The sequence below is a fragment of the Urocampus carinirostris genome, chromosome 16, assembly GCF_059441175.1.
Source record: "Urocampus carinirostris isolate Australia breed hairy pipefish chromosome 16, RoL_Ucar_1.0, whole genome shotgun sequence".
In the NCBI taxonomy this organism is placed as follows: Eukaryota; Metazoa; Chordata; class Actinopteri; order Syngnathiformes; family Syngnathidae; genus Urocampus; species Urocampus carinirostris.
The window spans coordinates 19279785-19303002 of record NC_142364.1 but is presented as its reverse complement, the minus strand read 5'-3'; the positions used below and the strand labels follow the sequence as shown (position 1 = coordinate 19303002).

At 41.5% G+C, this 23218-nt stretch overlaps 1 protein-coding gene across 2 annotated transcripts; it reads left to right on the top strand.

Moving 5' to 3' along the window:
- Positions 1 to 6710: 6710 nt before the first annotated feature.
- loxa (lysyl oxidase a) lies at positions 6711 to 22700 on the top strand. 2 transcript variants are annotated; one of them, XM_088355723.1, is made up of 7 exons: positions 6712 to 7467; positions 13033 to 13141; positions 13482 to 13613; positions 19596 to 19752; positions 21921 to 22016; positions 22095 to 22210; positions 22285 to 22700. In XM_088355723.1, exons 1-7 carry the CDS (start codon positions 6864 to 6866, stop codon positions 22289 to 22291), a joined length of 1221 nt encoding a protein of 406 aa, XP_088211849.1. In that variant the 5' UTR covers positions 6712 to 6863; the 3' UTR covers positions 22292 to 22700. The 2 variants fall into 2 exon arrangements, with proteins under 2 accessions (XP_088211851.1, XP_088211849.1); XM_088355725.1 differs by lacking the exon at positions 22285 to 22700 and having other exon boundaries at positions 6711 to 7467; positions 22095 to 22214.
- The last annotated feature ends 518 nt before the right edge of the window (positions 22701 to 23218 follow it).

The following is a 23218-nucleotide window of genomic DNA, read 5'->3' as shown; positions in this document are numbered from 1 at the left end:
TTGATTCAAATTCCTGCACCTCAATCAGACAGCCAAAAATGTGAACCTGAAGGTGGATTCCAGCAACAAAAGAACTCGGCTAATTCCTTGCAGATGTGTAAACGAGAAGGGAGAGTTCCGTGGATTTTAAAGAAGGATGAAAACACATCAACGGCCGGTTGCACACTGTGTCATGTTTTTCACTTTCTTAGGATGCAACAAATAATATATAATGTATACAATATTGTGATAACAACTGAGAAAAACAAAGCCGTTAACTCCTTTTTTCACACTGAACATTTCTCAAGCTTTTCTCCAAATCTGCAGAGACGGGTATAATTACCAAACATAAACTTATATTTATCTTGTGTGTGTTCAGTCCAAGAAGGAGGAAAGCTTCGCCGATGCTTCTGTGACTCCACTTGGCTTCCGTTCAGGCTCTCGGTTTGCGTAAGCCGGAGCGGCGGACTCACGTGACGGCAAATGATGATGATGTCTGTCCCGTCTGTTATCTGAGAAGCCCAAGTCGGCCTCTGAGTAATTTACCACTCGCTCCTCGCTACTGTTAACCCTTGAAATGGAATTTACTGAAGAGAGTTGAATCTCAGACTACACACAAAGGAAAAGTGTCAGTGTTAAAAGGTTAACACTAGAAACTGATTAAATGTGTCCAAGCTCACCAGTGTTAACCAAACACTTTCCAAAGAGAGCCTATCTTTTAAAACCAAACTGTTTTGAATTTCTATTTTAGTGACATGCAGCCAGGGGAGGCATATGAAGCTGTGCCTCACCCGTCATCGTGAAAATTGTCAGGACCAGAACGAAGACAGGACCCACTTGCGTGCGTTTCTCTTGGTTTTATTTGGAAGAAGGGAAAGGATAGTACACACGATCCATAAACCGCTGGTCGCGGGGAGCAGGTTGCTCAGACGAGGAAGTGGTATTTCCGTGGTGAGCGATCGCAGGGTCGAGAGCGGGAAAAAACAGATCTGTGGTTGGGACAGGGGAGCAAAAATCGTAGTCAAGTTCAGAAAATGGGTCGGAGCCAGGAAACAGACGGGAATCAGAACAGGAGAGAGTAAGGCTGGAAAAGCTTGCCTAGCGTAAGCTGAGGTTCGCAGACGGACTGACAACCGGTGACAGGAAGACGGGGGGTATAAAAAGTGACAGGGAGCCAATCAGCATCCAAGGCAGTTGCCGCCAAAGGAGCAGGCTCAGGTGCCTCGCATCAGTAATCATGACAGAAATATAAACTTAAAATTACAGTAATCCCTTGCTGTATTGCGGTTTACCTTTGGCGGTTTTGCTATTTTGGGGATTTTCGTCGTGCAATATTTGCTGCATTCTGATTGGCTAAACAAGCGTCCTGCCCCTTTTCTGTCTCTGTCTGCCTGTGCTTCAATAACGTTGCGGTCTGAGCTGTACAGATATGTAAAACAGTTTGACGAACCTGCTTTACATACGCGCAATTTTTAAAGCCCTTATGTCGAAAAAAATGCTCTAGGCAGACAAAAGCGCCAAGAGGCAGAGAAAGATGCTTCCTATCGCGGACAAAATTGGACGTCTCCAAATGCTGAAGAAAGGTAGAAGCATTTTTTACGGAACTGGTATTCCCCCAATAACATACGCATTAAATACACTGAGTGGATTTTTTTTTTGAGTTCATGCATTTTTTTTCAAACAAATGCAGCCCGCAACTCAAAAGGTTTGCTGACCCTAGACATAAACATTTTCTAGAGTTAATCTAACACCAACTTTACTAGTAATCATCTGGGGATTCCAAAATGTCCATAAATCAAGCCAGTGTTTGTCTTTAAAACGAATAGTGAAGCAATTAATCTATGACAGTTATACTTCCAACCTTTAATACTGCGATCAATTGTTATTTTCTGGGATGGATGTCTACTGTTAAAAGACATTGTGCCAACTGTTGCTGACAACTATAGTGGCAGTATTGATTGCCCTCTAGGGGCCATTTTTCACAAGGAACTAAAAATTTGAACATTAAATCGCTATTAATTTCTTTCAGTTTGAAAGAAAAAACATTTTGTCGTTTGGAATAGGTATTTGTAAATTACAGTTTCGTATCAGATTTAGTACCAACATCAGTTTTTCTCAGGGTATTGTTACTTACGACGGTGACCGACACCAGTATCCGCTGCCCTCCAGTGGCTGTTTAACAATCAAAACATAGAAATTAGAGGGATAACAAATTGAACGCAATATTAAGATAAAAGGTTGGGATTAGAAAGTATCACCATAGAACACAGGTGTCAAACAGGCGGCCCGCGGGACAGATCAGGCCCACTAAGGGATGGAATCCAGCCCTGGAGACAACACTCAGAGAAGCGCAAGAGAAAAACAAGCAGCAGGTTGAAATATGTCAACTTGATGTTGCCAAAGCCAGATGCCTCTCACAAAGACACTGTACTTGTGTTTATTCTCTCTCTCTCTCTCTCTCTCTCTCTCTCTCTCTCTCTCTCTCTCTCTCTCTCTCTCTCTCTCTCTCTCTCTCTCTCTCTCTCTCTTTCTTGTCCATCCCCTTTTTTTTCTCTCTTCATACCCTTCGCACTTTCCTTTCTCTTTCTCTCCTTCTGTCTTTCTATTTCTCTTGGGATTTCTTTCTTCCTCTCCCTTTCTTTTCCCCCTCTCTCACAACTTTTTATCTTTTGTTTCTCACCCTCTCTCCCTCGCTTTCTTTTTCTTTCTTTGTCCCGCCCTCTCTCCTTTTCCCTCCCTCTTTCTCTTATTTCTTTATCTCTCTTTTTCTCTGTCTTTAATCTACCAGTCCAGCCCCCGAAAGAATGTTTGTTCTCTCGTGTAGCCCCCCGAGTTAAGATGAGTTTGACACCTCTGCCATAGAAAGTGTCGACCCTGGCTGTTAAGAGATCTGTGAACTGTGAAAATGTGAAGTGATGTAATGTAATGTAACTGTGGTATCGGTACGCAGTATTGATAACAGTGGTTCGCCGATATTTGGGTATCGCTATCAAACTGAAAAAATGGGGTATTAAGCATTTCTTGCCTGGTATCATTATTATTGCCAGTACAAGTCTGATATTAACGTATCATTACTTACAACAGTGGCACTAACTGAAATTGAATGGGTACTATGTTAACATTAAAGAGACAGTATGTAATATTAAGTGTCCCCCATTGGTACAAAAACCAATCAATCAGTTGAAAAAAAACATTGTTTGATTTTATAGATGTTCATAGGTCAAGAAATTTTTACATACCTAGTACTTGGACTCCCCCTGCCATGTTTGTCTGGCATCTTGCTGCTATGTTGTGCTCGTTGGCACTGGTTTTAGTTCACATTAGACAATACAGTGCCATCTCGTGATCAAATATTACGCAACCAGGGTTGGGTAGGGTTACTTTAACTGGATTACTTTTGGATTACTCCAATACCAAATATGCTAATAAAAGACAAAAGAAACTAAATATGAATAAATTACTAAATTTTGTGCAGGCTTGGGGAGTAACGGAATACATGGAAGGGCAAAAATGATGTTGGCAAGCTGTTTGGATTTATTTTCATTTTGTTTCTGTCGCATTTTATGTTCGTTTTGCCGGAGATCAAAGAGATCAAAGCCAGGAGAGAAAGCTACCACGTGGTGTGAGTCATCATTTTATTCATATTTAGTTTCTTTTGTCTTTTATTAGCATATTTGGTATTGGAGTAATCCAAAAGTAATTGAAAGTAATCCAGTTAAAGTAACCCTACCCAACCCTGTACGCCACTTACCTTTAAAGCTAGGCTCTGAAACTGAATTTTATGTACAGTACTTGTGTTATCGGCATCTGGTATCAAATGCTAGTCGATGGTATCGGTATAAATCTGAAAAATGGTGGTGTCTTTTATTTCTATTTGTGTTGTATTCAGAAACCTTATGCACTATTTGGTATTGAGGATTTGACTATCTGTATAATTAGCAGTCTGAATTAAGAATTGCATCCAACCTCCCGAGTTGTTAAGCTATTTGTAAGAAACCAAAAGCAAATGAGAAGGAGCTATAGGATCTCAAGTTCACTGATTTTGTAATCAGCTCAGAAGAGGTGGGGGGAAATAAAACACTTCAACTCACACCACAACATAGACTAATCCCTCTGGAAAATTGGTGATTTTAAATTTCCCAATCTGATCAAATCTGCAAGGAACTCATAACTGCATGTCTGATTTTTGTCAAGTTCTTAAAAACAAACGTATAAATGAAAAATAACACCACATGAGTTGGAAATTTTGGCAAAAAGAATACCCTTCTTGGAACCAAGTTATCAAGATCGAGTGGGGACACCACATTTAAACGCAGGCTTGGTGGCCAATAGGAAAGCAGCGAGCGACTATGTTAATCGCTTGCAGGTTTTGTCAAAGCCTCGACTCTTCAATTGGTCTCTTCGGCTCACTTGTGGTCCGAAATGGAACTCTATCCCGGTTAAGTGGCACTTCATCAAAGACTTTGCATTCATGAATTGACCTAGTGCCTGTTATTTCATTGCAAAAATAAATAAATAAACTTCAGAGGGAACTCCTGAATGGTTTGTGAACACGTAGTTAAACAGAAGGACTTCCATATCCCATTTAGTGTCTTTAAGTAGAGTACGGTATCTTAAAAACTGCTGACTAGTGGCCATGATATCAAGTAGTCAAGTCAAGTCATGTTTATTTGTATAGCCTTTAATCACAAGGAGTCTCAAAGGGCTGCACAGACCACAGATGATTGCAAACCACAGACTACACCATCCCCTGATCTAAAACCTACATGAGGGCAGGAAAAAACTCAAAAACCTCAACACGAGGAAAATGAAGATACATTGACAAAGGACCGCACATGAGGTAATCCCCCTTCCAGGATGACCAGGCTGCACTGGATGTTGCAATAACAAATAATACACAGATATCGTCAACAGGAGATATAGGTCATTCGTAAGCTAGAGAATTTCCACTGAGGTTGCAGATCGAATCTCAGGGGGAAGAGCATTCCACAGTACCGGGGCCCGAATGGAGAACGCTTTCAAACCTGCGGTTCTCTTCTTGGCTCTTGGGATCGCTAGTAGACCAGCATTTTAGAACAAAGGCTCTGAACCGGAAGTACATCTGTGAACATTAACATTGCAGGCGGCGTCAAAATATTCAACACTGCCGCTAAAGTGTACAGTGTCTCTGATTGCTGTTGATTTGTGAGCAGCCACGTAAAACCAAAATTGCAATGACTGAGCCCAGGTCATCCTGCGGTGGCTCTATACTTTCTTCAAAAAATTAAAGGCTTTAATGTTTCTCAAGCACTATAAGTTAGCTTGAGCACTAACATCAGGGGCTTTAAAGGATTTAATATGATTTTGGTGACAAATCTGCTTTTTTATTTTTACCATGAATTCCGAACTACAGAGCGCACCTGATTATAGGCCGCACCCAGGCCATTTTTAAAGTGCATACCTGACTATAGGCCGCATGTGTCCACGCACGGCGGCTGAGTATTTATATATATATAAATGCATGTCAGGTAAATTGGCCAAAATATATATATATATATATATATATATGGCAGCACGGCGGCTGAGTGGTTATCTCGCGGTGTCATGAGCTCTCACTACCGGTAACCAGCACCAATCATCTCCCTGCTCTGTCACTGCACCCTTATCTGTTACACCTGTTTGTTCTCATTTACCACTAGCTGTTTTGAACTCCCTACCAATCAATCTGTATCTGTATTTAAAGCCCTTCCTTACAGCCTACCTTTGTCAGATCGTCTGCAAAGCCTACACCCGGAACCTGCTTGTCGGCGTTTCTGACTCTGAACCTGAAATTGTTTGACCCCTCTGCCTTCTCTTCTGCCCCAGTCTTCCAGACTCGTGGTGAGTGAGCCCGGACCCATCTCCTCCTACTACCCCCAACGCCACTCAGCCACTGGGGAACGCACACACAGACACGGACATTCCCTCCCGTTTCCCCCATCCCTAAATAAACTTGCTTAATGTGACACAATTGTAGTCCTCGTCTGTCTGATCCGTGACGTCATGAAATCTAACCTTCCTGTGTGGAGTTTTCATGTTCTCCCCCGTGTGTGCGTGGGTTTCCTCCGGGCACTCCGGTTTCCCCCCACGTCCCAAAAACATGCATGTCAGGTAAATTGGCCAATCCAAATTGTCCCTAGATGTAAATGAGCAAGTGAGGTGTCTCTATGTGCCCTGCGACTGGCTGGCAACCAGTTTAGGATGTCCTCTGCCCACTGCCTGAAGATATCTGGGATGGGCTCCAGCACCCCCGCGACTCTACTGAGGATAAGCGGTGCAGATAATGGATGGATGGATGTATATATATATAAAGTATGAGTTGACTTATAATGCATATATAAAGCTTTATATGTTTTTTTGGGTCAATAAGGTTCTTTGGACATTTTGGGTCGCCAACCCATGACTTAGGTGTTCTTTGGGGGCTACGGGTTGCCTTGGGCACCAAATTGATCGCCTCTGCGATGAATTATGAGCCTATATTGGGTGTGTTTCTTTCACCTGTTTTTGGGGGGGACAAAATGTTTTTGTTCTGAAAAATACTTTTTAGTTTGCTCACTTTTCAATTCCGTATTTTCTATCTCTGCAAAAGTGGCCAAGCAATAATTTTGCAGACACTCGTGGCATCAGACTCAGACTGAAGTCACGTATTCAGTTGTTATGTGACTCGAAACAGCCTTGTGTAACTTTCCTTTAATGCCAACTCACAACTCCGCCTCCTCCTCTTCATCTCTAAGTGCATGTGCAGGCTCCAAGAGTGGAGGGATGCGACTTGAACAATTTCCCTTCGCCTACTCGTTGCTCTCCGCTTTGCAAAGTGACATGGTGCATTTCTGAATTCCAACCAAGACAAGTGCCATCCTCGCAACATGGCATTACGCGTTGGCACGCCGCTTTGCGTGCTCCTGTGCGCTTATTTATTTGTCCTGACGCTTCGAGGTGCGCGTTGCCAGAGGAACTCGCCTTCCCCTCAAGGGAATAACCCCGGACCCGCTCCCAGACAGACACTGCAGTGGTCCCACAATGGTAATATTTTTAGTATTTTAAGCCACGGCGCGCAGTACCAACCTGCCAGGCGTCGCGGCACGCCGCAGGCGCAAGCGCGCCAGCGACCCATCACCATCATTAGCAGCGACGCCCAGCAGCGAGAAGCAGACGCCCAGAAGCCTCCCGCCGGTTCCGAGGCGCTCCCGTCCGCTCTTCAGCGGCTAGTGAGAGGCAGGGAACACCGCCGGGTCCAAGACCGGGTGCCGGAACCGATCGGGGAGCGCAGCAACGACACCCAGGCCAAGGTGACAGTCAGCCCGCCCCTGCCCAGGAGGGTGGACGGGATGGTTGGCGACGATCCCTACGACCCGTCCAAGCGCTACGATGTGGACCACGATAATCCTTACTACAATTACTACGACGCGTACGAGAGACCCAGGTCCAGATCGTCTAGACCTGGATATGGCACAAGGTACCATCAGTACGGTAAGAGGGAGGGCTCGGTTGGGCTCCGTCGAGAAAGTCCCCAAACGCATATTAAGTACGCAGGATTGGGTAGGGTTACTTTAACATGATTACTTTCAATTACTTATGGATTACTCCAATACCGAATACGCTAATAAAAGACAAAAAAACTAAATTAGAATAAAATTTCTAAATTTTGTGCAGGCTTGGGGAGTAACGGAACACATGGAACGGCAAAAATGATGTTGGCAAGCTGTTTGGATTTACTTTCATTTTGTTTATGTCGCATTTTATGTTAGTTTTGCCGGAGATCAAAGAGATCAAAACCAGGAGAGAAAGCTTACCACGTGTTGTGAGTCATCATTTTATTTATATTTAGTTTCTTTTGTCTTTTATTAGCATATTTGGTGCTTGCGTGGGTTTCCTCCGGGCACTCCGGTTTCCTCCCACGTTCCAAAAACATGCATTTCAGGTGAATTGGCCGGTCCAAATTGTCCCTAGGTGTGAATGAGCGAATGAGTTGTCTGTCCCTGTGTGCCCTGCGATTGGCTGGCAACCAGTTCAGGGTGTCCCCTGCCCACTGCCCGGTGATGGCTGGGATGGGCTCCAGCCCCCCCCCACAACCCCCCCCCCACCCCCCCCCCCCGCGACCCCAATGAGGATAAGCGGTACGGCTGATGAGATGAGATGAGATGAGATTTGGTATTGGAGTAATCCAAAAGTAATTGAAAGTAATCAAGTTAAAGTAACCCCACCCAACCCTGTAAGTACACACGAGCAATTAAAACAATGCACTGCAACCCAATCCCTAAACATGCTGTATTTTCCCAACATGATGGCGCACCACCCAAAATAGTCATTTGTCATATTTTTTTATATAGGGCGCACTGGACTATAAGAGAAGAGGAGGGGGGATTTTATAGTCCTGTGGTATGCTATTTTAAAGCACTTTTGGGGACATTTCTTTTTGCCATAAAATAGTTCCACAGATAAATTTGATTTGGTTTTGATAAGGTGCATGGCATTAAAACTACAGTAGGAGCTACCGAATTTGTGTATAACCGTTGCACATATGAGACACTTACGGTATATATTGGAGCAATGATTGATTCGTCAGAAAAATGTCACTGACCAAAATCACAACATTGTATGCAATGTGAATCGAACCCAGGTCACAGCAGTGAGAGCACCTAAACACTGGACAACTAGTGATACAAATGACATATGAAAAGGCATTGGCGTTGATCTCATTATCACACTAATTTTACCCACCGAGGCCAGAAACAAATGGAAGAAAATGGAGGAAGCAGAAAGTTATGCAAAACAGCACGACAGGGGAAAAACCTCTTTGGTGTGTCTGATGATGAATTGTATTTTGCCTTTATTATCTTATCTTTCTGTCGAGACCAGAACGGAGACAGGACCCACTTGCGTTGCGTTGCTCACAAGTTTTATTGGAAGAAAGAGAAAGGGTTGCACCCACGATCCGGTGATTGCTGAACGCGGGAAGCAGGTCACTCTGAATGCGGAAGTGGATCTTCCGTGGCGAGGGATGGCGGTGTCGGGAATGGAAAAACGGGTCAGTAGCCGGGACAAGAGAGCAAAAACGTAGTCGGGGTCGGAAGTGAGTCATAAGCCAGGAAATGAGAGTAGACGTGGTCGGGGACAAAAAGAGGTCGAAAGCTGGGACGGGAGAGTACACGTGGTCAGGATAAAAAATGGGTCGAAGACAGACAGGAGCAAAAAAAACAGGTGGGGGTCAGGGTCAAAAATGGCTTGCCTAGTGTCAACTGAGGTTCGTAGACGGACTGACAAAAGGGGACAGATAGAAGTGGATTTAAATAGGGACAGGGAGCCAATCAGAGTATGAGGCAGTTGGCGCCAAAGGAGCGGGCACAAGTGATTCACAACAGTAATCATGACACTTTCAGGACAAAATTTCTGTTTTCTCCATTCTCTAACATTCTTTTCTGCCATCATGAGTGAAAATAGTGTAAAAATGAGACGAAATCCAATGACTTTTCAATTGTCATATGTGTTATTGGTGGTCCAGTGAATAAGTGTCGGTGCTTGCATCGCTTGCATCTGGATTCAATTCCTGTTGAACACACTGCTTTGCGATTATGTTATACAATGTTATTCAACTTACCAATCATTGCACAAGTCAAGTTAATCACAGGGAGTCTTTAAGGGCTGTACAGACTACAGACGATTATTACGCCATCCCCTAATCCAAAACTTACATGGGGGCAAGGTAGGCTCTTAATTTTGGACTTCGGGAGACCGGAGAGTGGTGCATTACAGTAATCGAGACGGGAGGTCACAAACGCATGAATTATGATATCCACATCAGACTGGGAAGCACGGTATTAAACCGTAAAACCTTGTGTAGTAACACACCTGTAGAACTAGTGTATGCATTTTAATTCTTACCCATCATATTTTGCAGTACTGAAGCGCACCAGGTTATTGAGCGCACTTTCACATTTCTGGCTAATTTAGGGAGTTTAGGTGGGCCTTTTTTTTCCCCGAAAAATACGGTAATTGGTAATCACTGAGTCTAATGAATTAAAAGAAAATCCTATGTTACTCTTATGAATCAATCAATGAATTGAATTTCATAAATGTAAACCAATGTATTCATATAATTAGAGATAAAAATCTTTTTTTAAGGTGGTGTGCGTCGTTTGAAGTGTCCATAAAAAGTTGAAAGTAAAATATGTTTTAACAATGCCCAACTGAGTTCAAAGTGCACTTATGTTTTTTTTCCCCACCACACATATCTGATTGTATCTAACTTTTAGCCAAACTGTTCAAGACACTACACTTTAGGTAGCAGGAATGGTTAGGGGGAGGGCTGGAGAGTGACTTCATGCTCGTCGCCGTGTTTTTTTCTTATTCTATTTGTTAGTGTAGCATGAAAATGGTGAAAGTAAGAACAGACCGGTTTCAAGTTCAGTCAAAACGCCTAAGTAAGATGAAAATAGAAAAGATTTTTTGAGCACGTATAAGAAATGCACGTACTTGCCCGTGCAACATAAGGAGCTTGACAGCGGCTGCATTGATGACACAAGCCAGGAGATGGTGGTAGCGAGTAAAAAGGTTCGAAATTCCTTACAGCTCCTAGAAATTATAACAAAATTTAAAAATATATGCAAAACAAATGATAATGGTGTCTGCCACTGTCACAAGTACCAGTACCTTTAAAAAGTTTGTTTCGGAACCAAAACCAATACCTTGTATCAGTACTCGTCCTTCCCCAATCCTAAATAACACTTGTTACATATTATGAAATTATCAGTTAATAAATGATAATTAGAATTAGAACACAAATATCTAAGTAATAAGTGATAATGAGTAATGTTATTTTCTCATGACTAATATAATATATACAATTAATTATACTACGGGATGTTAAGAAATCCAATGGAAGAAATATTTAGTGAGTTATCATTAGTTTTTTTTAATCATACAAAAGAATACAATTTGAATACATACATTTGAACATAAAATATGCATTATAATAGAAAAACTTCTTAAATAACCAAAAATATCAAATGAAACATGAAAAAAATATGTAGTCATAAAACCCTTACATAATGTAATGAACAAAGTTATCCATCACAATTGTCTGTATTAAAGGGACAGTGTGTATTGTTTGACCACTAGTGCAACCGAAAACCAGTGCTAAAAAGCACAAGGAAGAATAGAAACTATGAAGACTCAAAGTAACCAAACCGCACCAAGTTTCTTTTCATTTTTTGCCCAACTTTTGGTGAGGTTTCTGTTTTTTGGGGAGATACCTGCAGCAGCAAGATGCCAGACAATTGTCAGTTCCCTCTAGGTCAGGAGTGTTAAATATCAGGCCCACTAAGGGATTGAATCTGGCCCCTCTCTCTCTTTCACTCTCTGTGTCTCTCTTTTTCTCTTCCTTTGTTCTTTTTTGTCTCTTTCCCTCTGCGTCTTTTTACTTTCTTTTGCTCTCTCTTCCTTTTTCCCTCTCTTTTCTCTATTTCTTTCTCTCTCTCTTGATGTCCCCTTCTCTTTTTTCTTCTCTTTTCTCTCCCTCTCTCTTTCTATTTTCCCTCTCTCTTTCTATTTTTCTTTGGATTACTTTCTCTCTCTTTCTTTACCCCTCTCTCACTACTTCTCTACTTACATATTTTGTTTCTCACATTCTCTCTCTTTTCTCCCTCTCTCTCCCTTTCTCTCTTTCTTTGTCCCAACCTCTCTCTTTTTCTCTCCCTCTCTTCCTCTTATTTCTCTCTCTCTAATGTACTAGTCCGGCCCCAGAGAGAATGTTTGTTCCATCGTGTGGCCCCTGAGTAAAAATGAGTTTGACACCCCTGCTCTAGGTGAACCTCATGTTATTTAAAACGAATACACATTCCTTGACCTAGGAGTATTTAAAAAAGAAATCACGTTTAGATGAAAAGTACTTTTGTTCATTATTCAAATCAATGTTTATCTTTTTCAAATCATTTATGTTTTTCCCTCTGGGAGGCACGAAATAATACAATGTCCCCTTAAAAATCAGACTTCTCACAAGGGTGTGGCCAACAGGTGGCGGTAATACCCTACTAAGATTTTGAGCAAAAACTGACAAGATGAAATACTGTCACTTCAATAAGGATTATGAAGGGATTATTCAAATTTACACACAAAATAATATATGTACAGACGCTTCCCGACTTACGAACGAGAAATGGTTTTGAAACGGAAAGAATGGATGCAAAATGATATGTCCCTTTCAAAAGCACTATATTAGGAAAAATGTGTTGAACTCAAAATGCAAAATGGCAAGGAAGTGTTTTTTTTCATTGCTCAATATTTTGTTTTTGAAGCGAAACACTTGGTTTTTTTTTTCTTTCCTTGATAAATAATAAGTACAGACGCTGCCCTACTTACGGAAGATCGTTCGTGAGTTGAATTTGTTCTTAGGAAACTTCAGTGCTATATTTTGTATGCTTAAGGCTTTTATAAGCAACCTGTATTGTTTTGTACTAAAATAAAATAATATGTTCCATAAAGATGAATAAAGTTAAGTTTAACTTACATTTGGAAGATGAGCTTTAAGAGTTAGGCGACTTCCTCCTTCGTGGTAGAAAGTGGCAAAAAAAAAAAGCGATCCAACCATTTTCTCAACCGCATCAATCTTTCTTATTCCACTTTAATTTCAAATTAAACGGCTCGTCTCTTTTTTACACTTTACACCAACCATATTTAATGGATGCACGAGATATTAAACAGTAAAAATGTCAAAGTTCTTAGCGCGCTGGATATACAGTACAGAATGTTTAAGCACGAACAAGGAAGAGGAAGAGGATTTCCACTTCGGGGTGGATGATGGGTGACCTCTCACAGCGCCACACGCCCGTAGCGGCGGATAGAAGCACTACAGTAATGTCCTGTACTCAGAAAAAAGTGCACACAATCTAACTTACAGCTATGTCGGATATTTTTCGACATTGTATTGCCACTTAAAGGCATTTTTTTCTTGAATTTTGTGATCGGGATACTAACAGACATGCCAGGCTGGAATTCCCCAAATGTATTTCAATAGACATCCTAACGTCTTGATTGCAGGTCTTCCCGACCTGGTGCTTGACCCATACTACATTCAAAACGCTGCTTACGTTCAGAGTGTCCCCATGTACAACCTCAGATGTGCATCCGAGGAGAACTGTTTGTCAAGGTAGGCTGTGCACTTTCGCCCCCACAGTGCGTTTCGGAAATAACAACAACACGGCAGTTAGTGCGATTCAGAGTCACGACCGTGACTTGAAAGCGCTTGCGGCCTCAGCGAGGAAGTAAACCGGGCCAAATCCTACCGGGCTGGCCTATAAGGCGGTTTGGAGTCGTTTTAATCATAGTTTGCCTTGTGTAAAAGAAACGGGGATGGTAAACACATCACTGAATCCAAACAATCACGTGCCTGTGTGCAATTTTCCACCCGCCATTTAAGCTCTGGTTGTGTCCCTCTGGTCAGGACACCGTTTTGGGAAAATAAAAACACATCTTTTCTTTTTTTGTAGCTCGGCCTATTCGGCTCGAGACTACGATAGCAGAATGCTGCTGCGATTCCCCCAGCGAGTCAAGAACCAGGGAACCGCGGACTTCAGACCCAGCAGGCCGCGCTACGCCTGGGAATGGCACAGCTGTCACCAGTAAGTTTACGCGAATGGTAGCATCTCATCAATGGCTTTTATATGCTGTCTGTTTTTGGTGGCGACTTGAAGATTTTTCTTCTGAGTATTTTTAAAATACAACGAGCACCACCCTGATCCTTACCCCAGGCGGCTAAAATGTAGTGATGTCCTTCGCGAATGTAACAGCTCTTTAAAGTGAGTGACGGGAGCCAGCTCCCCACCAATCAGGAGCCGGCTCCCTTTGAGACATGTTCCTTTCTATTAAAGCAATGTCTGAAAAAACGTCTGCCCGTCGGGCGTACAACTTACAAAACTTCTCCGCCCGGGTGGCCTACAACTTTTTCAAGAAAAAAAATAAAAATCTTTCGGGGTTTTTTTGTGTTTTTTTTTTCAAATCAAACGTTTGCTTTATTCTGATTTCGAAATCTTCGTTTGGCAATTTGCATACTTGGCAGTCTGCATCGAATAACTTCCTGCTTCCGGACTCTCCCAAGCGTTATGAGGTCGCGCATTTGCATTTGATTTTCTAATGTAGATGCACAGAGAACACGAGAAAATTGGAGAAGTGGTTAGGAATCAAGCCAAAACCTCAGCCCAAAGAAATATTCAAAAGAAGCGAACAAAATTAATAACACTAAAAAAAGTAAACGTACATTAAAAGCATCGTGGAAAGAGGAGTTCACGTGGCTTGAAGCAGACGACGCAATGCAAACATTGCATGAATGAAGATGAGTCAATACAGGTACATACTGATGGCAGATGGAAACCAGGGATGTCATATGCAGGTATATGCAATGAATGTTATAAGTAGATTTTTAATAAACTTAATTTTAAAGTGTTGTTCTGTTATATATTCCGATTATCAATCCTTAATACTTTGCAACAATGTTTTTTTTGCGATTAGTCGTCTTATTGTGTTTCAAGTTGGGAAAAATTGGCCAGCTGGACAGGCAACTTTTTAGAGTTGTCTGCCCTGCTGTACGGTAACTTTTTGTCATGAGTTTCAGACACTGATTAAAGGCGTACGTAATTGGTCAATATGCGTGAACTCGTCTCTGAGCGTACAATATGGAGGGAAAATAGGAACGTAAGTAAAAAAAAAAAATTTGTCCTAGCAGGAATAATAGCCAAATTTTGACTCAATTAGATAATTACACGTTTTAAATTATACTTTTTTCAAATGCTTTTCAGGGATTCTGTGTATTTCCAGTGTAAATTTGTTAATCGTTTAATAAAAAAAATTAGTTAAAAAATCTGTTGATTTTTTTAATAGCACTAAAGAGTATATTATTTGCATTTTTTCAGGAATTCTGTGTTGATTATTGTATGGACTAAAAACCGAAAATTGTTCCAATGGTGTATGTTTTTGCTCAAATTGCATTTTTCTCATTTTATCTGAAATAAGTTTTTTTTCCCTTGGAAAACAAATTATAACTGTAAAAAAAGAGAGTAAAGATAGGTAAAATGGGGGAAATAATACTGTATGACACACGTTTTCTTTTTGCAATCTATCATCCAACCATTCATCCATCTGTCAATCTTGACTATATTAAGTATAATTTTGATTTTTCTAGAATATTCAATTTTAGGGGGTTAACCTTGACTACAATGTTACATTTTTTTCTAGTAAAATCTGAAGAAAAAAAAACTTAAAATTCATGTCATGGTGCAGCACTGCGGCACAGTGATTAGCGCGTGTGTGGCACAGTTCTGAGGTCATGAGATCGAGCCTTCCTGTGTGGAGTTTGCATGTTCCCCCCGTGCATGCATGGGTTTCCTCCGGGCACTCCGGTTTCCTCCCACTTTCCAAAAACATGCATGTCAGGTTAAATGGCTGGTGCAAATTGTCCCTAGGTGTGAATGAGCGAGTGAGTTGTCCGTCTGTGAGTGCCCTGTGACAGGTTGGCAACCAGTTCAGGGTGTCCCCTGCCCACTGCCCGAAGATGGCTGGGATGGGCTTCTGCACCCCCGCGACCCTACTGAGGATAAGCGGTGCAGATAATGGATGAATGGATGGATAATGTAATGGTCTGATGATGGATGGATGGATGGATGGATGGATGGATGGATGGATGGATGGATGGATGGATGGATGGATGGATGGATGGATAGATGGATACATTTACAAATTGGTTTTAGTAATTAAATAAGAAACATAAATAAACGTGAAAATGAGCAAAGGTATCTGAAATTGAAAGGGCAAAAGGTAGATCATTTTCCTGTTTGAGGGAAAATGTTTTATCCATGCATGGACTTGCTCCCTCAAATCTTTCCCCCTATGTTCCGGTCTGGAGCCTTCGCTCTGAAAATTCTGGTCTACTAGAGATCCCAAGAGCCAAGAAGAGATCGGCAGGTTCGAGAGCGTTCTCCATTCGGGCCCAGGTGCTGTGGAATGCTCTTCTCCCTGAGATTCCATCTGCAACCTCACGGAAATGTTTAAATCTAGGTTTAAAACACATTTCTATTCTATAGCATATGAATAACCTCTATTTTATGCTGACAATATAAGGGGATGGTGTCATAATAGTCTGTAGTTTGCAATAGTCTTTGATCTGTGTAGCCCTTTAAGACTCTTTGAGATTAAGGGCGATACAAATAAACATGACTTGACTTGACTTGATTATAAAACGTATATCTGGCCGAGAGGCAGACAGACTGATAAATTAAGGTAACCATTGCATCTTTAATCTTTAAAATGGGAGCAAATAAGGTGTAAGGGCTTACGCATCTTCTCACCTTAAAACTAAAAAAATTACGTTGCAAATCGTGAGGATTGACAAAAAGCAATTGCAGAACCAACACTGACCCGTGAGGGTGGTTATGGTAATGGGAAACTCAGAGAAAAAGAAAATAGGACACGGCAAGGCTAGCTGTTAGCTTAGCAAGTACCACTTAGGCGTTTGTTTTGTTTTTTTTGTGTTTTACTTATCATTAGGCTATTATGTCCTGTTTGAAATATGAGCACACACATACATTATCATGGTTACCATTGCGCCCCGCCCGTGTGGCGCCAGCTGCAGCTTGTTAACAGATTGGCTCAGTCCTGTCAGTCCCCTTTGTTCGGTCCGTCTGCGAACCTCAGCTTACGCTAGGCAAGCTTTTCGACCCTGACCTTCTCCTGTTCTGGTTCCCGTCTGTTTCCCAGCTCCGACCCTTTTTCTGATCTCGACCATGATTTTGCTCCCCCATCCCGGCTACTGACCTGTTTTTTCGGCTCTCGACACCACCATCGTTCGCCACGGAAATACCACTTCCTCGTCTGAGCAACCTGCTCCCCGCGACCAGCGATCTCCGGATTGTGTGTACTATCCTTTGCCTTTCTTCCCAATAAAACTAAGAGAAACACATTCCAGTGGGTCCTGTCTCCGTTCTGGTCCTGACAACATAATAAAACAAATTGATGTATCGGTGAAATTACGTAAACATTTCCTGAAATATACCTTTTTTTTCAGAATAGCGAAATTCTAAATGCTCCAGTCCACTGCAACAATTGAAATACTTAAAAATTAGTAACCAATTGTCTGAAGATTGACAGCACAAGAAAATACAAGCGAACTTCACATGACCCGCCAGTTGTGTTCTTTCACTACGCAGACCCAGACATTGTAAAACAACAGACATAATGGAGCGTTTTCCCTTAATGGAAAAGTAACCGGCTTCTCCATTTCCACCCAAAAATGAGCTCACTTCAATGTTATGGGTGGAGGAGGAAAAAACTTTGTATAAATCCTTCTAAATAGTGAGCCTGTGGCTGTGTTCCCAACCACTTCTCATGCACAGTTTATGTCATTTGGTTTTTTTTAGAGTCAGCTGATTTTCTGATTTTCACATTTTTTGTTTACTTATACATGGTTGGTGGGTTGGTTGATTGGTTGATTGAATGATTGGATCCCTTAACCACTAGGGTGGTAGGGGCATAATTCCCTGCGGTGTGTCTTGGGCAAGTACAGCCTGGTGGCACCCATCCCTCTCCTGTCAGGACCAGAACGGAAACAAGGACCCAGTTGCGTGACGTTTACCACAAGTTTTATTGATCCAGTGTTCGCTGGACGCGGGAAGCAAGTCGCTCTCGTACTCGGATTGTGATCCGAACACGGAAGTGGATCTTCCGTAGCGAGCGATGGCGGTGTTAGGGATGGAAAAACTGGTCGGTAGCCGGGACTGGGAGAGCAAGGCGTGGTTGGGGTCGGAAACAAGTCGTAAGCCAGAACGGGAGAGTAGACGTAGTCGGGAACAAAAATGAGGTCGTAAGCCGGGACGGGAGAGCAGACGTGTTTGGGATCAAAACTGGTTGTAGCCGGAGACAAATGAGAGCAAAAACGGGACAGGTGGGAGTCAGGGTCGAAAAAGGCTTGCCTTGTGTACACAGAGGTTCGCAGACGGACTGACAACAGGGGATTGACAGGAATGAGTTTAAATAGGGACAAGGAGCCAATCAGAGCCCGGAGCGGTTGGCGCCAAATGAGCGGGCACAGGTGATTCTTATCGGTAATCATGACATCTCCACGCCAACATATATGTCCAGCCTGTTTCGAACCTGGGACCTTTCGCATATAGGTGAATGCTAACCACTGCACTACAGAGACCTGATAATTCATGTATTTTTGCTAATCATTTAAATCAATATTCTTTTTTAATGAATTACATTTTTCTACCACTAAGAGGCACTAAATAATTCACACTTTCCCTTTGAGTGCAGCCCTCACTGATGAAGGATTAATTCATCAACATATGTTTCCACCCTTAAGCCTAAATGAAAAAAATAAATTAATAAATGTTAAATGCCATAATACTAAAGCATTTTTCCTATAGAAATCAAGGCGTAAATTGCACAATGAAACATAATTAGAATACTAATTATACTTTTTAAAAAATGTGTTACGGTTACTGTTAAAATCTCAAAGAAAACATGTTGGGCTTGTTAAGGGTACTTGGCTGAAAAAATACTTCATAGGGGATATGTCACAAACAAAAAGGTTAGAACCACCGATTCAGAGAACACGCAATTTCGTTTTTTCAAATGAACCATTAGGCAAACTCTACTAATGTGATTTAATTGGACAGTGTGTATTCCTTGACCACTAGATGCCACTGGATTGTGTAGTGTACTCAAAAGTTCGTGCTAAAAAGCACAAGGAAGAAAACAGACTACGAGACTCAAAGTGACTGAACTGTGCAGTTTCCCTTCTCATTTTTTTGCCCAGGTTTTAGCAAGGTTTTTGGATTTTGGATACCAGTAGCAACAGGATGGGCTACAGTTATGTCAGCTCCCTCTAGTTGAGGCTCATGGTATGTAAAATAAATGCAATTTATCAACCTATGAGTATGGTTATAATGCATGATTTTGATAATTCATGTATCTTTTTTTGTTATTTATCATTGTTTTAATGTAGGCTTAAAAACACTTCTGTTCTATAGCTTATGAATGACCTCTATTTCACCTTGATAATATGTGTGTATTATTTGTTATTGCGACATCCGTTGCAGCCTGTTCATCCTTGGAAAGGGGATTTCCTTATGTGCGGTCCCTTCTCAAGGTTTCTTCATTTACCTCATGTTGAGGTATTTAAGTTTTTCCTTGCCCTCATGTAGGTTTTAGATCAGGGGAAAGTGTAATAATAGTCGGTAGTTTGCAATAGTCTGTGGTCTGTGCAGGGCTATACAAATAAACATGACTTGACTTGACCTTAATAATACACAATGTCCCTTTCATGTTCGTCATTAGGGATCTTGAGAAAGAGCTACCGGTAAATAATTGTCAGTGTGGCTTTAGTGGTCAAAAGTATGGACTGTTTCCGTAGTGCAGTGGTTGGCACATTTGCCTATTAAGCGAAAGGTCCCCAGGTCCAGACCGGGTTGAATCATATGTTGGCCTGGAGAGGGATGGCACAATCAGGCTGTATTTGCCCAAGACACACCATAGGAAAGTGGTTGAAAAATCCAACCAACTCAACTTAACTGGTGACACGTGTGTAATATGAGGTTTGTGTGAACCCACAGGCACTTTCACAGCATGGATGAGTTCAGCCGGTACGAGCTACTGGACGCTGCAACACAACATTCGGTTGCGGAGGGCCACAAAGTCAGCTTCTGCCTGGAGGACACTTCCTGCGACTACGGATATTACAGGCGCTATGCTTGTACCTCGCACACTCAGGTGCTGATCAACATCTAATGCAAGGCTGATTGCAGCCATTGCAAGGATCTTTGAAATGTTTCTCCTTCATCCATCCATCCATCCGGGTCGTGGGGGCAGCAGCCTTAACAGGGAAGCCCAGACTTCGCTATCCCCAGCCACTTCTTCCAGCTCATCCGACGGGATCCCAAGGCGTTCCCAGGCTAGCCTAGAGACATAGTCACTCCAGTGTGTCCTGGGTCGTCAATGGGGCCTCCTTCATTTGATTGAAAAAAAGTGTTATTTATTTTTAGTCTTTAAATAAGAGGTTTCATTCAAAATGGTTAGTAGATTATCATTCAATACCTATTTTACAGTCTGTCTCTCCGAAAATCTCTTCAGCTCATTTCAAATATTATCTTTATTATCTAGCGTTGTGCAGTGTGTATTGTTTGACCTCCAAATGTTGCCGTGTTATGTAATGCAAAGGAAAAAAACTAAAAAGCTCCAGGAAAATTGCAATCTACGGAGACTCAGAGTGACCAAACGCAACATTTTATTTCTCTTTATTTGACCATCCTTCTTAAGATTTTGAGGTACCCTTAGCAGCAAGATGTTGGACAATTATATCAGCTCCCTTTAAATGAGTCTACAGTAAGACCTCGGTTATCGCGGTTAATGGGGACCAAAACCACCCGCGATAAGTGAAAATCCGCGAAGTAGCGGCGCACCTTAAAAAAAAATAAAAAATAAAAAAATTGTTTATTTATCTTTTTTTTTTTTTTTTTTTTAGACCCGGTTAATGGGGAACAAAACCACCCGCAAAAAGTGAAAATCTGCGAAGTAGCGACGACCCTTCAAAAAAAAAAGAAACAATTTTTTTTATTTTTGTTTTATTATTATTTTTTAGACCCGGTTAATGGGGAGCAAACACATACATACTGGACCACCGCATATTTGAGAACGACTGGATTAGTTTATAGATGTTATTGCTAATTCAACACAAAGTACTAACAAATACAGTACTACAGATCTATTGCAGTTTAATCCACCAGTTTATAGCAAATTACAAATAAACACATATTTTATGACCCCTACAAAAATCAGAGGAAGGAGGGGGATCTATCAAGCAATACTCATTTTGTATTGACCATTTTGATTGTTACTTGATTATTTATGGTGCATTACTGTTATCTGCTGGATACTTGCAGTAACAGCAGGTTTGCTGTTCGGTTTAATATTGTCTAGTTAAGTCAAGTCACATTTATTTGAACATCCCTTGATCACAAAATGTCTCAAAGTGCAGAGGTTACAATAACACTGTCCCCTGATCTTAAACAAACATGCAAGCAAGGAAAAACTCAGGATGAGGAAACTAAGAACCACTTTTGTGTACAAAAAAGGAGCTCCTAAATGTTACTATGAAAACATTTTCAAAACTTCTTATAACGAATTTGAAATTTGATTCTCAATGTTGGGCAGCTCAGAACAGCATTAAAAGACAACATAGAGCCAGTTGCTAACCAAACCAGCAGCACATGCTATAGTACTGTAGGATGGTGCGGATGCACAATGCAGAAGCACTTATTAGCACAATCAAAAGGTTGTTTTTTTATTAGGGCACTGTTTGACACAAGGAAAGTCAGGCAGCGAGGCCACAGTGTCCAGAACACCAGAAGCAAATAAGCATTACCAAAAAGACAGCAAATTCAACAGTCCCAAAGCATAACGGGTGGGATTCATAGTCCGGTAGATCAGGCAGGAATTTTTCAACTCTTGACTTGACAAGAGCGTTGTGACAGGGGTGCGTAAAATGTGACGAGAAAGGCAATGAACTGACAATGAACCAAAAGGATAGAGTACCAATGATGGAAAGAGGATGAGTCATGATAGGAGGAAAAACCAGGGGGAAATCAAATGACAACCAATAGAATCCAGAAGCGACTGACCAAATAAGGTAAGGTTGACCGAGAGAGCAGAGAGAGAGCATACAGAGAAATAGGAATACGATTGTAAGTTAGTGACAGGAGCATACCTAAACATAAGAGTGCTGTTGTCCTGCACAGCATACAAGAGTTCAATAACATACTAAACAATGGTTACTCTAGACATCCCGTGTCAAAGTTTATGTTCCCAGGGAGTTTTGTGCCTTTTTAGTTCCAATCAAAATGTCAGTTCTTCAATGTTCTCCACAACTGCTTGTTCTCCAGGGTCTGAGTCCAGGATGTTACGACACTTACAATGCAGACATCGACTGTCAGTGGATCGACATCACGGACGTGAAACCCGGGCATTACATCCTCAAGGTGTGCTACGTGGAAATGTCAATTATTTCGTTTCTGCAGCCCCATCATTGTTATCATGTTCCCCTTTTTTGACTGCAGGTCAGCGTGAATCCTTTCTATCAGGTGCCAGAGGAGGACTACACCAATAACATTGTTCGCTGTGATGTGCGTTACACGGGCAACTACGCCTACTTGTCCGGGTGCCACATGGCGACGTAAGAATCCACTTGCAGAGGATTGTCCTAATACTCTAGAATTCTCCTGTTTATGATTCCATTTTACTTTTTAGGTATTAATGAAGAGCTGCTCACGGTATCTCAAGTGACATTGAGGATGACTGAACATCACAAGGAGCCATTGTTTAAGATTTTCAAATGTTGGAATACACATGTTATATTGTTTAGCCATAATTAGAATTTTTTGCCGTTGCATGCCATGAACCTACAATCAGTCTTTCTTAAGATTTAAAACTTAAATTTTGTTCTTTTCTTTTCTTGCTGACAAGCTTTTTGTTTTATATTTTATAGTTCTTATCTTTGGATCTTCTGGTCTTCTTTGTGAAAGTATCTTAAGAAGAGAAACAACGCGTTTTATATGATGCTTACAATTCGTACAATGACACGATGAAAGTGTACCAGTTGCAAAATGTGTTCAGCTCTAATCTTATTTGAATAAAGTTTGTGATACTGTGTAATGTGCAAGAAAGGTTGGTTTAGAGTGGTTCACCGACAGTGCTGTTCAAAATAATAGCAGTGCAATGTGACTAACCAGAGTATCCCTGTTTTAGTTTGTTTTTATTGTTACATGCCAAACAAGTTACCAGTAGGTCAAGTAGATCCTCAGAAAACAAACAAGACCCAACATTCATAATATGCATGCGCCGAAGGCTCTGCAATTGGGCAAATAGTTACTCAAAAAATAGCAGTTTCTGCTGTTGACTGTACAAACTCAAAACTTTTGTATTTCCTAAAAATCAGCAATCGTAATATTTAGTTGCATGACCACAGTTTTTAATAACTGCTTCACATATGTGCAGTCAACCAACTTTGATTGAGATCTGGGAATGGCTGGCCATTCCATATCTTTATTGGTTTTGAACCAAGACTTTGCTCCTCTATGTGCTATCTTGACATACACAAACTGATCCATATGTGATAAATGGGCCCAACACCAGAGTAGGAGTAACATGCCCAGACCATGATACTTGCACCACCATGCTTCAC

What these genes read in the sequence shown, in the direction of transcription:
- loxa (XM_088355723.1), top strand. Translation starts at nt 6,864, where the DNA reads ATGGCATTACGCGTTGGCACGCCGCTTTGCGTGCTCCTGTGCGCTTAT. An exon ending in GAGGAGAACTGTTTGTCAAG is followed by an intron (nt 13,142 to 13,481) that starts GTAGGCTGTGCA and finishes CTTTTTTTGTAG; the next exon opens with CTCGGCCTATTCGGCTCGAG. An exon ending in GAATGGCACAGCTGTCACCA is followed by an intron (nt 13,614 to 19,595) that starts GTAAGTTTACGC and finishes GTGAACCCACAG; the next exon opens with GCACTTTCACAGCATGGATG.